The sequence below is a fragment of the Erinaceus europaeus genome, chromosome 3, assembly GCF_950295315.1.
Source record: "Erinaceus europaeus chromosome 3, mEriEur2.1, whole genome shotgun sequence".
Classification (NCBI taxonomy): domain Eukaryota; kingdom Metazoa; phylum Chordata; class Mammalia; order Eulipotyphla; family Erinaceidae; genus Erinaceus; species Erinaceus europaeus.
The window spans coordinates 15,105,727-15,118,845 of NC_080164.1; the positions used below are offsets into that span (position 1 = coordinate 15,105,727).

General features: G+C 42.6%; 1 protein-coding gene across 4 annotated transcripts in view; it reads left to right on the forward strand.

Moving 5' to 3' along the window:
• The window catches only part of NCOA1 (nuclear receptor coactivator 1), a 278,206-nt gene that overhangs the window by 186,713 nt on the left and 78,374 nt on the right, over positions 1 to 13,119 (forward strand). For all 4 annotated transcript variants that reach the window (XM_060186650.1, XM_060186651.1, XM_060186653.1 and 1 more), the window contains exons 8-10: positions 386 to 565; positions 2,738 to 2,833; positions 11,234 to 11,374. In XM_060186650.1, the coding sequence (XP_060042633.1) occupies positions 386 to 565; positions 2,738 to 2,833; positions 11,234 to 11,374 (417 nt within the window). The remainder of the gene's footprint in view (positions 1 to 385; positions 566 to 2,737; positions 2,834 to 11,233; positions 11,375 to 13,119) is intronic.

Genomic DNA, 13,119 nt, shown 5'->3' on the forward strand with positions numbered 1-13,119 from the left:
GAAGCAAGTCTGCAGGTGTCTCTCTACCTGCCCCCTCCCTAGTTCTCTCTGTGCTATCTGATAAAAGGGGGGGGGCAGGGAAAGCTCATTGATTAACTAATGTACAGTTCTTGAACAAAATTTAAAAAAAAAAAAGAGAGAACTGATACTAAGATAGAAAGTATCATCTTTAGCTGTTTATAAAGACTGTTAATGAATTAGGGTATGTGTCAGGCCTTATCCCTCAGGGGGAAATTCTGTACACTTTGTTGAAAAGCTTACAGTGTTCTCATTGGAAGATGATTAGATTTGCTAAGGGAAATAGTATCTAATAAAGCAGATGTCTTGAGAGTGTATACTTGTCACCGTATTTACATGCTCGCTGTTGTTACTTTTTCTTCCACAGTAAATGGAGTCCCTTGGCCTCAAGAGGCAACACGACGAAATAGCCATACCTTTAACTGTAGGATGCTAATTCACCCTCCAGATGAGCCAGGTGCTGAGAACCAAGAGGCCTGCCAGCGGTATGAAGTAATGCAGTGTTTCACTGTGTCCCAGCCAAAATCGATCCAAGAGGATGGAGAAGGTAAAACAAAAGGTGGTTGGAAAGTGTTTGAGCGCCTTTTCTCTGGCTTCCACAACAGAGAGTTAGTAGATTGCAAACTCCCTTCAGATAGTATTTCCACTTACTGTATTCTGTGTCATAGCAGCTGTTCAGTTATACTTCAGGAAAAAAAAAAATGCTAACATCTCAAATCACTCCTTTTAAATGCCCCCACATTCCAAGTTCTGAGCTGGCATCCCAATAAAATGTCAGACCCAAACCAATTTGCTGCTTCAAAATAAGATATGTGACTAATTGCTGCTAGTCAGGAAAGGCCCAGACACGGCGGGCTGCTGAACAGCCCAGCTTTTCAAAAGCTGCAAGTTCAGAGCACTGAGAACATTAGACAGCAGAGCCGGCACTTTGACAGGCCATACAAGGTTGAAAACACCAGTGAAACCCTACTACAAACATGGTATCAGCACAGAGTTACTTAAATATATGACAGTGGGTGATTTGTCATAGGAGTTAACACTGCACTAAGAGCGTCCCAAATGGGAAATTGTGATCAGGACCAGAGAATGTGGTAGATGAGGAGAGAAATGCAAAAAAAAAAAAAAACAACCACCAAACAAAAAACAAACCAACCATGTCTGAAGCAGGTCTCACCAAGGAATGAGTGTCACAATCCTGGGCGAATGTTCCACGGAATACTCAGGCCATGCTGCCGTATGTAATGAAAGCTCTTATTTAGCTGTGTGATGTCACATGTAGCACTCTCAAAACAGTTGCAGCAAGGGCTTTAAACAGTCTAAATGTAGGTCCTAAAGACATAAAGACCCCTGTCGGAAGCAAAATAATGCTTCTGTTAGAAGGAAAGGTGGTTTTTCTCATATAATTTTTATTATCTGCAGAGTGGTTAAGAAAATACTCTTTCTAAAACAGCCATCTTTGACAGTATTAACAGATACTCACTCCTATGTGATATGTCGTATTACCCAGATTGTCTCTCATTGAGTTGGGTCTACGTCTTAATTTTTTTTGAGAAATAAACAGAATTTATTTAGAACTACACGGACGTTTCTTTAAAATCCATATCTTAATTTCTGACAATGGTCGATGGCCATACATAAAATTTATGTTTGTCATCTGTCTATTTTTTCCCCCATTAGGGCTTCACACATATGTGATTCTACTGCTCCCAGCAGTTTGTTTGGTTTTTGTTCTCTTAATTTAGGGTAGAGAGAGAAAGAGAGGCAGAGAAAGGAGAGACAGCACGGCCTCTCATGTGCTGTCATGCCATCCATGGAGCTTCCCCCGGTGCTGTGCATGGTCCTCCTTACATGGTGCCAGGGACTCATGCTGGTCTACCGAGTAGGCTCTCTCCAGACCCTGCTTGTCAATTTTTTCCCAAAGCATTTGTAGAAAGCGTGTCTTTGGTGGCTGGGCGGTAGCACAGTGGGTTAAGTACACATGGCACAAAGCGCAAGAACTGGCATGAGGATCCTGGTTTGAGCTCCGAGCTCCCCACCTACAGGGGCGTCACTTCACAAGCGGAAAAGCAGGTCTGCAGGTGTCTATCTTTTTCTCCCCCTCTCTGTCTTCCCTTCCTCTCGATTTCTTCTTCACTCTCAATTTCTGTGTCTGTCAAATATTAAAATAAAAAGATCAAAAGAAAAAAGGAAAGAAAATGTGTCTTTCAGCTCTCTCTATTTTTAATGGAAGCCATATAGGCACTTCCTACAAGAAGACGTTCATCTTTCTCATCAGTTTTTGTATGAGGGAAAATAAAGCATTAATTTTTCAACCCCTGAGGGAAAAAGAATCATCTTGTAAGCCATGCCTACTGATGAGTACAGTAAGTTAATGATATACAAACATTGTGTTGTTTAAACTCTAGCCACGTCTTTAAATCCAGTCAATGTGATCCAAGTACACCAGTGCATCAACCTTCTTCAGTTTCTGTCAGAACATTCCCAGAGAAGGGATAACTTCTGCTGACTAGATCTCTGTCTGGAACTGTCCACTTTGCGTTGGCAGCAATTTTCCTTCTCAGATGATGTCATTGTAGTATAGCATATAGTCTATTGTGTGGTTAGAACAGAGGTTAGCATTGTATCCGATCGTATAACATGCAGAAACCCTTTATGGCCATAGTTTTGACCATTTTCTGCTCTCTTTCCTTCTATTTCCCCTGCTTGTTTCCTTTGGCAGATTTCCAGTCCTGTTTGATCTGTATTGCACGGCGGTTGCCTCGGCCTCCAGCCATGACGGGCGTAGAATCCTTCATGACCAAGCAAGATACGACAGGTACTACCTGCAACTGTTAATTTAAAACTGGTGCTGACCGCTGTCGAGTATCTCTGGTACTCGACACCAGCTCACTAGTCTTAATCAGAAAACATATTTTATGGTGGTCTCGGTAGTCTTCATTTTTTTATTCTCTCAGCGTTGCCATGGGCAGCCAGCTGGGGGAGAACATTGTGTTTTTTGTTTGTTTGTTTTTTAATTTATTTATTGGGGGATTGATGCTTAACAGTCGACAATAAATACAATAGTTTGGACATGCATAACATTTCTCAGTTTTCCACACAGCAATACAACCCCCACTAGGTCCTCTGCCATCCTGTTCCAAGAACTGAACTCCTTACCCACCCCAGAGTCTTTTGCTTTGGTTAAATACACCAAGTCCAGTTCTAGTTCTACTTAGTGGTTGCTCTTCTGATCTTGTTTTTCAACTTCTGCCTGTGAGTGAGATTATCCCATATTCATCCTTCTGCTTCTCACTTATTTTACTTAACATGATTTCTTCAAGCTCCATCCAAGATGGGCTGAAAACAGTGAAATCACCATTTTTTAATTTTTAAAAAATTTTTATTTATAAAATGGACCTATTGATAAGACTATAGAATAAGAGGGGTACATTTCCACATAGTTCCTACCCCCAGAACTCTATATCCAATCCCCTCCCTTGATAGCTTCTTTTTTCTTTATCCCTCTGGGAACATGGACCCAGGGTCATTATGGGGTGCAGAAGGTGGAAGGCCTGGCTTCTGTAATTGCTTCCCCACTGAACATGGGCATCGGTAGGTCGATCCATACTCCCTCCCAGCCTGTCTCCTCTCTCTTTCCCTAGTGGGGCAGGGATCTGGGGAGGCCAGGCTCCAGGACACATGGTGGGATTGTCTGCCCTGAGAAGTCAGGCTGTATCATGGTAGCATTGGGAATCTGGTGGCTGGAAAAGAGTTCAGATATGAAGCAGAATAAATTGTTGGCTAATCAGGAACCTAAAGGCAAGAATATTGCAGATGAAGATTTGGGGTCTCTGTTTGGAAAAAGCTAGTAGGTCTATTTTAGGTATATTCCAAGGGGCCCATGACTTTACTAGTTTTTACCTGAGCCTTACAACGAATATGCTGGGGAGCCGGATGGTAGCGCAGTGGGTTAAGTGCATGTGGCGCAAGGACCGGTTAGGATCCTGGTTTGAGCCCCCGGCTCCCCACCTGCAGGGGAGTAGCTTCACAGGCGGTGAAACAGGTCTGCAGGTGTCTCTCTGTCTCTCTTCCTCTCTATCTCCCCCTTCTCTATCAATTTCTCTCTGTCTTTATCCAATAACAAAAAAACAAAAGAAAAAAACAATGAATATGCTGGTGGACCTAGGTTACTGTCTGGGGAGTTGGTGTCATAGCTGGAAAAAGGACTAGAAAGCTGGATCAGGGAAGAGAGTAGCTCCCAAATATGGGGAAAGTATATAAATATTGTTAACCATAAACCTCGTTGATTTGATCTAGGGCCCATACTCAGCACAGGAGCCTATGTAACCTCTGTATGCCTATAGGTCTGAGCTCACATTCTGTGGTCACAGCTAGGAACTTTCCAGGCTGCACTAATTTCAGGATCCATCTTCCTCAGGCAGTAGGTAGAAGATGTTATCTAACCTCCCTTCGGAGAGTGGAACGTTCCTTGTCATCGTTGATCCACATTGAGGGCCAGATCCTATAGGGGCCCACAAAGGGGTCCATTATGTTGTTCCTGAAGGAGATGACCAGTGACAGTGGTGAGAGGGATCTATTAGAGGTCTAGGCCCATCATGTCTGTGTGGGAATTCCAAGGATCTCTAACTAGGGCCCTAGGAAATCACCATTTTTATAGCTGAGTAGTATTCCATTGTGTATATATATATATATATATATATACCACAACTTGCTCAGCCACTCATCTATTGTTGGACACCTGGGTTGCTTCCAGGTTTTGGCTATTACCAATTGTGCTGTTATGAATATAGTTACACAAATCTTTTTGGTTGGGTATGTTTGGTTCCATAGGCTAGAAATGGACCTACTCTATGGCCCTGCAAGTTCTCCTGGGGATATATCCTAAGAGAATGTTGTTTTGTAGCTGTTCACGTATCTCTGGTTTAGATTATAAGTGATTTCTCATCACCATGGAATACAAATTTTAAGGAACTTTGACAACATAGATACTAATTTAAAAATAGATACAAAGACAGTGGCTCTGGTGTCCTTCTTAAATGTACCTTTTGCCATTTGTTTATAAATTCTGTTAAATTAGGGGCAAAGCGCCAAGGACCGGTGTAAGGATCCCGGTTCAAGCTCCGAGCTCCCCACCTGCAGGGGAGTCGCTTCACAAGCGGTGAAGCAGGTCTGCAGGTGTCTGTCTTTCTCTCCCCATCTCTGTCTTCCCCATCTCTCTCCATTTCTCTCTGTCCTATCCAACAATGACATCAATAACAACTACAACAATAAAACAATGGCAACAAAAGGGAATAAATAAATAAATAAATATTAAGAACTGTTAAATCATATAAGGGGAATAAATAGATGTAAAAAAAAGAAGAGTGAAGATGCAGTTAACACTGAAAAAACACTTTATAATAATCGCTAAGAACAATAACAGTTTGCCCTGGCTGAGCATCAGATCTGAAGCAGGTCTGAAGAGTGGAGGCCTGGTGGCAGTGCACCTGGTTGAAAGCACATGTCGCAGTGCACAGGGCAACAGGTTCAAGCCCCCTGCAGGGGGAAGCGTTGCAAGCAGTGAAACAGTCTTTAAGGTGTCTCTCTTTCTCTGTTCTTCTCTATCTTCCCCTTCTCTCTAGATGTCTCTGTATTTATCAAACAAATAAGTAAAACATTTAGAAAAATCAAAGAGGAAGCTTAATTTCAGGTACTCTTACCCTTACCCAATTTGTAACTCTAGTACTTTCTTTTCAACTCTGCTAAAATACCTGTCTTCCTTAGAGCCCTTGCAGGGCTCCCTTTCCCCAACCAGGACACTTAATTTTGCACCGTGACCTTCCTCATCGTCCTTCCCGACACCCGTTCTTTGCAGGGCTGGCCCTGCCTTAGCTTCTGGTGCTTCCAAGTTCAGTTCCAGTGACTCACACACTGAGGAAGGTCCGCTCTGCCAGCTTCTGTTATGCCAGTCCAGTCCTTTTGCCATTATAGAATATACCACAATCTATAGTTAAATCATTTTTTTTTCCTTTTACCAGAGCAATGTGCAGCTCTGATTTATGGTGGTACAGGGTACTGAACCTGAAAATTGGGTGTCTTGGGATTTTGCATAACCATTATGCTATCTCTCCCTTCCCTATTCTTGTGTTTTTAAGGCCATTTTTTCCACCTTTATGTTTATTCAGCACATACAATGAGCGCTAAGACTGCCTGCCACTGTGTGAGACTGCTCGGGGTAGGTATGGCTAAGCCCACCCTGGTTTAGGGTGGAGCCTTATGTTCAAGGCTCCAAAATCGCGGGTTCAGTCTCTCACACCACCATAAGTCAGAGCTGAGCAGTGCTCTGGTGTTAAAAATAAACAGACAAACAAAAAAGCAAAAATAAAGCATACAGCATGGGAGCATTAATTTTCTTTTTTATTATTTTTTTGGTTATCTTTATTTATTTATTGGATAGAGACAGTCAGAAATCAAGTGGAAGGGAGAGACAGAGAGGGAAAGAGACAGAAAGACCCCTACAATCCTGCGTTACCACTCGCACAGCTTTCCCCCTGCAGGTGGGGACCAGGGTCTTGAACCTGGGTCCTTGCGCATTGTAATACGGGTGCTCAACCAGGTGCGCCACCAACGGACCTGGAACATTAATTCTCTGGAACTAAAAATATTAAACAGTTAAAAAAATTTTTTTAAATATTTATTTATTCCCTTTTGTTGCCCTTGTTGTTTTATTGTTGTGGTTATTATTGTTGTTGTTGTTGATGTCATCGTTGGATAGGTAGCTGCGCTACCGCCCAGCTGCCATCTTCACTCTTCTTAACATGTCAGGTCCTCCTTTTATGTCAGAGTGCCACATAGATATTTAGTGTCCTTTCGGACTTCTACCATTCTTTGTAAATCCTGCTACAATGTTCATTATCATTTTAATCCCAGAAGTCCCATGTTCCCATGTTTCATGCTGCACTCTTTCGTTTTTAGTACTGAACTACAAACTGCTTTAACTGGCACTGTTAATGAGACGCTCTAGCACCACAGATATACAGGAAGAGTGAGGGTAGTAATTACCAGTCGCCTTACTCCTCTCCTGGACCCCCTTGCCATCCCCAGAACTGCTCAGCTCTGGTTTATGATGGTGCCAGGGATTGAACCTGAGGCCTTCTCTGTCTCAGGCATGAAAGTCTTTTTACATAACCACTGTGCCATCCCCCTAGTCTGCCTTACCTTTCTTGACTGCCTTTCTGTGTTGCTGTGTGTGTGTTCCAGGCCATTTGTTTATTGGCCCTACCAATAAGCAGCATTTAGATAACTAATCAGAGTGGGAGTAGGTAGCATAGATAGCATAATGGTTATGCAAACAAACTCTCAAACCTGAAGCTCCAAAGCTCCAGGCTCAATCCTCTGCACCACCATAAGCCAGAGCTAAGCAGTGCTTTGGTTAAAAAAAAAAAAAAAAAAAAAAGTAGAAAGGGAACTGTAATCAACTCTGATTGAAAACAACAGCAAGGGGGCTGGGCGGTGGTGCCCCAGATTAAGGGTGCCTAGTACAAAGCACAATGACTGCCCTAAGAATCCCAGTTCGAGCCCTTGGCTCCCCACCTGCAGAGGAGTCGCTTCTCAAGCAGTGAAGCAGGTCTGCAGGTGTCTGTCTTTCTCTCTCCCTCTCTGTCTTCCCCTCCTCTCAAATTTCTCAAGGAGCAGGGGGAATATGGCCACCAGGAGCAGTGGATTCCTAGAGCAGGCACCAACCCCATCGATAACCCTGGAAGCAATAAATAAATAAATAAAATAAGAAACAAAGAACATATACATGAAGGAAAAACAGAATCCACTGAAAAGTGAAATTGGCCTTTTGCATCAGTAAAACCAGATGAGAGCGTCGTGAGGCAATGCAATAAGTAGCCTGCCGGAAGGGGCAGTGTTTAGGTCACAGAATAAACATAGGCATCCAGGGAGCCACAAGTTTTAAGGACCATTTAGGAATTTGATATTTCAACTTTTGTTTATACTGCATTCCTACAACTTGGACCCCAAACAGAGTTGTGTTTAAAACTGGGGATGAGGGCAGGGGTGGCCAGCCTTTCCCACCAAAACAGTGTTAACACTTTTCACTGGCAGTTTTGTTTCTGAACCAGGAGCAAACCACGGCATCTTAAATACACCCAATTTTAAAATGAATGTATAAAACATTATTAAGCTCTGTACCATAACATAACTTTAGAGATCACAGTACCCAGTCTGTAAGAGGCGGCGGTTCCTACTTGAGGGAATAGAGACTTTGCCTAAAACCACACAGCCAGATGTTGAGAACAGCTGTCTCTAGGACCTGCTGAAGGATTCTGCCTTTCTAGCACATTGCTTTCACAAAGCACCATTAAAAGGGAAAGTTCCAGGCAAATAAATCCTTTAAATGTGTAACTGGTGTGGCCTGCGAGGTGGTGCCGTGGATGAAGCATTGAACTCTCAAGCATAAGGTCTTGTTCTAGCCTCAGCATTGCACATAACCAGATGCTCTGGTTGTTTCTCTCTCTCTCGCTCTCTCCCCTCACTCACTGATATAATAATAAATAAAATAAATCTTCTAAAAAGTATAACTAACATTTTACTGTATCATAAAATTGATTTCTCGAAATTACTTTAGGTACTATGCATTTAATTTCCTCAAGTTAGTAAAACTTAGAACACTACAACGACTCATGTCTAAAAAAAACCCGAAAAAAGAAAAAAAGAATCTTCTGAGAAATGTGAATAGAAATTTGCTTGTTCGTTCAGTCCGTTGGTTGGTTAAACTTTTGTTCTAGCAAGACATATTCTAAATATATCTATTATTGATTCTCTCCTAAAATAGTCATTGCACCACCCTATCATTTGTTACCGCTGCTGGCAATTTAAAGATTTTTCTCTCCACTAGTCTCACAGTTCCACATTCTCTTGTTCTTTCATGGGCCAGTGCTGAGATGAACATATAAACACGCACACCCCTCCCTCAGTTCCTGATGCTGAGAGGTCTGATTGAGTATAAAGATTGTGTAATAGTGGGTTCTCTCATATAACCAGCCTTTGATCGGTGACACATCAAACAAAGAACAATTGAAATTCTTGGAAATCCAGAGTAGTCTAGTTTCAGTCTGTAGTTTCACCAGAATTTACCTAAATTTTTTTCTGTTTCTTGTGTGTTTTCCCACCTCTGTCTGTCTGGCTGGCTGCCTCTCTCTCTCTCTCCTCCACCTCTGTCTGTCTCTGTCTCTCTCTCTGTCTCTGTCTTTCTGTCTCTGTGTGTGTGTCAAATTGGGTAGTTTCTATTTTATCTCTCTCTCTCCCCCTCGCACTGTTTTTCTCTCTGTGTGTGTCAAATTGGATAATTTCTATTTTATCTCTTCTCTATTTTATTTGGGGGTTACTGGTTTACTGTACAGTTGTTGTCACATACACCACCTCCCTCCAGTGGCTCTTAAATAACTTAAGTCCCCTATTTTAAGTTTTAATTTTGTCTTCCATCTATATTTATGTCAACATGTGGGTGACAGCCATAGTCAAAACAGTCTCAGCTCCATTAGATACTAGTCCCTAAGCTAAATCTAGTAAGTGCTTTACTTATATGCAGACCAAGTCAACAAGGGACTGACTAGTTGGAATGAGGGGGTGTAAATAATACAATAGATTTGTGTTTAAAAAAAAAAAGATAAGGGAGTCAGGTGGTAGTGCAGCGGGTTAAGCGCACATGGCACAAAGTGGAAGGACCGGCGTAAAGGTCCCAGTTCCAAGCCCCCGGCTCCCCACCTGCAGGGGAGTCGCTTCACAAGCGGTGAAGCAGGTCTGCAGGTGTCTGTCTTTCTCTCCCCCTCTCTTTCTTCCCCTCCTCTCTCCATTTCTCTCTGTCCTATCTAACAACGACAACATCAATAACAACAATAATAACTATAACAATAAAACAACAAGGGCAACAAAAGTGAATAAGTAAATAAAGTAAAATATTTTTTAAAATTTAAAAAAAATAAGGAAAATGCACAAATGAGCCTAGAAGATCCATGAGTGGTGCGTGAACATGAAAAATACTTAACCATGCTGGGGAGACAGCATAGTGGTTATCTAAGTGACTCTCAGGCCTGTTGTTTTCCACGGGTTATGTTGTTTTCGCCGGGCTGGCTTCACGGGCGGGTAACAGACAACCAGGGACTCATGGTTGAGCTGTAGGCAGTATCTCTTTATTCATGCAGGACGCAGCACAATCTAAGATGAGCTAAGTTAAACTCAAAGTACAGTACAGTACAACTCACAATGCTGTCTTTATATATACTTGCCAAGTAGGGTGGAAACAGGATGTGACATAGAGAGGGTGGAGAGAAAAGTGACTGGCGAAAATCAGAGTGTGACAAAGAGGGGGCAGATTAGGTGAGAATCCTATCACTGAACCACAAATGCCCTGGAGGGAGGGTGGAACTTGTTAACAGTGGTTATGTAAATAGAATGAAGTGGTTATGTTAATAGAATAGTGTTAAGCAGGGGGGATTTAAACCAAATGAAACAGAAGGGGTCTCATGCATACCAACACAGGCCTGAGCCTCTGAGGTCCCAGATTCAATCCCTAGCACCACCATAAGCCAGAGCTGAGCAGGGCTCTTATTCTCACTCTCTCGCTTTTGTAATAAATACAATTAAAAATACAAAACAACTTAACCAAGAAGCCAAGGCAATTGGGTGGGGTGAGAGGTCAGTTGACAGTGGGTGTGATGTGCAGATAACTATAACAGAGAGATACGAAAATATACACACATGACTACAACTGTTTTATAAAGTAAAAAAAAATAGAATGAAAAATGTTCAACCCCCTTCATTGAGGCAATCAAATTTAAACCGTATCATAAAAAGGATATTCAACCGATAGAGAGGGTGTTGGGTTTGTAACCGTTACATAAATACCTGGAAAAGTGGGGCCAGACGGTCGTGCACCTAGTTGAGCACTCACATTACAGTGCAAAAGGACCCAGGTTCAAGCCCCTTGTGCCCACCTGCAGGGGAAAAGCTACACAGGTGGTGAAGCAGGGCTGCAGGTGTCTCTCTGTCTCTCTCCTTCTGTACCTCCCTCATCCCTCTCAGTTTCTGTCTCTATCCAATAATAAATATAAAATATTAAAAAATAAAAATCTGGGGCTCTGAACATCTCACTGATACAGCTGTTGGTTTTGAAATTTACACGCTTAATATCAAGACTCTCACAAATCAGAACTTTGATTTCCCACAGGTAAAATCATCTCTATCGATACGAGTTCCCTGAGGGCTGCTGGCAGAACTGGCTGGGAAGATTTAGTGAGGAAGTGCATCTACGCCTTTTTCCAACCTCAGGGCAGGGAGCCGTCTTACGCCAGACAACTCTTTCAAGAAGGTAAAGCTTTCCTCCCGCTCACGGTCGTTACCTTGCCCCTTGAGGATACTGAATCATGTCTGTTGAACTGACGGCTTGATAAGTATTTTCTCCAAATTACCGTGCAATAATGTTAGGAAAGGAAGACATGGGTGAGCAAAGTAACTCACCCGTGGATCCTGAACTTTGGGATGCACATTCTTGAGAACAGGCCATCTGTCACGTGGCAGTCACTCACTCACTCACTCATTCCTCCATCCATTCATTCAGCGAACGTGTCATAGACACAGCACACTCTGTAAGGTGCCAGGGAAGCAGGGTCTCTGCCCTCAGGCAGCTCAAAATATACCAGGAGAATATATGACAAAGGTATAATTAAAGAAGAAAACAGCCCTGACTTGGAGGCTCAGGGACGGCTTCAGAGGAAGTGATGGTTTGGTCTGGCTTTTGAAGACTATTCCAGCACAACAGTCATGTCAGAGATGTCTATCATGAAGGTTTCCTTCTCGAATGCCACAGGACCTGTATCCTCCAGCAGATTCAAGTTTCAGGTAGAAATAGAAATAAATGTCATGTGGATAATAAATAAAACAATCTAATAGTTGCTATGTGATTGTCTATCTAGGAGGCTAAACCAAGGACAGCCCCACCCTTAAGGACCTTAGTTCTTATACAACAAAGATAAGGAAAATTACCTGAAAATTCAAGGCCAGAAAGTGTACCGAGACTGAGCATTAAGGGATTTTTATGTACTCGACTAAAATATTGTCATGTAACTGCCATAGCCTAATGTTCCTTCGCTGGTATAATTTAGTCTATAGTCTCTACATAGTTTCTTTAGAAAGAATCTCTCTGTACCCCTGAGAATTAACCAGATGACCTCACTCAGAGGTGAGACTTAAGGACGACAGCAGGGGAAATATGGGGTGAAACTTAGACTGGCTGGGGTCTCTAAAGGGAGGACACAGTGCAAAGGAGGGAAGGGTGTCAGTGCATGTGACAAACCGGTGGACAATAGTCAGGAAGACTTCAGTGGGAGCTGAGAATGGTGTCGGACCTCGCTCTTAGGGAAATAAGAAAGCATCACGTGATAGCAACTGTCTAGGAAATCATTATCTCCCCGAATAGTCATTTGGAAAATAATTTAATGTATACTGGTCATAATCACCTATACTTTTCAAAGGCTTATTTACGAGAGACGGAGACAAAGACAGACACAACCGTACCAGAGAGTCACCCCGGCTCATGCAGCGCACAGGAATTTCAGCTCTGCACTTCATGCTTGCTCAGCCTGCACCCAGCTGCTATGCTACCCCCTGAGATACTGAAATATTTTTAAATTATTCTATCACCCTTCTTAATATAAACATTTTTCCCATAATTCCAAGCTTCCCATGTTTACAGATAGTACTTGCTCATTATATTTTAGGCCAACTGCTTCCAAATACGTATGAAGGAAGAAAGCTCCCTCCCTTCTTTCCCTCCCTCCCTTTGTCTCTCTCCCTTTGTCTTTTTTTTTTTTTTTTTATATACCTCCAGGGCTATTTCTGGGGCCATTGCTTACATTAGGAATCCACTGCTCCTGGAGGCTTTCTGCCTTTTGTTGCCCTTGTTGTTTATTGTTGTTGTTATTGCTGTTGTCATTGTTGGATAGGACAGGGAGAAATGGAGAGAGGAGGGGAAGACAGAGAGGGGGAGAGAAAGACAGACACCTGCAGACCTGCTTCACCACCTGTGCAGCGACTCCCCTGCAGGTGCGGAGCTGG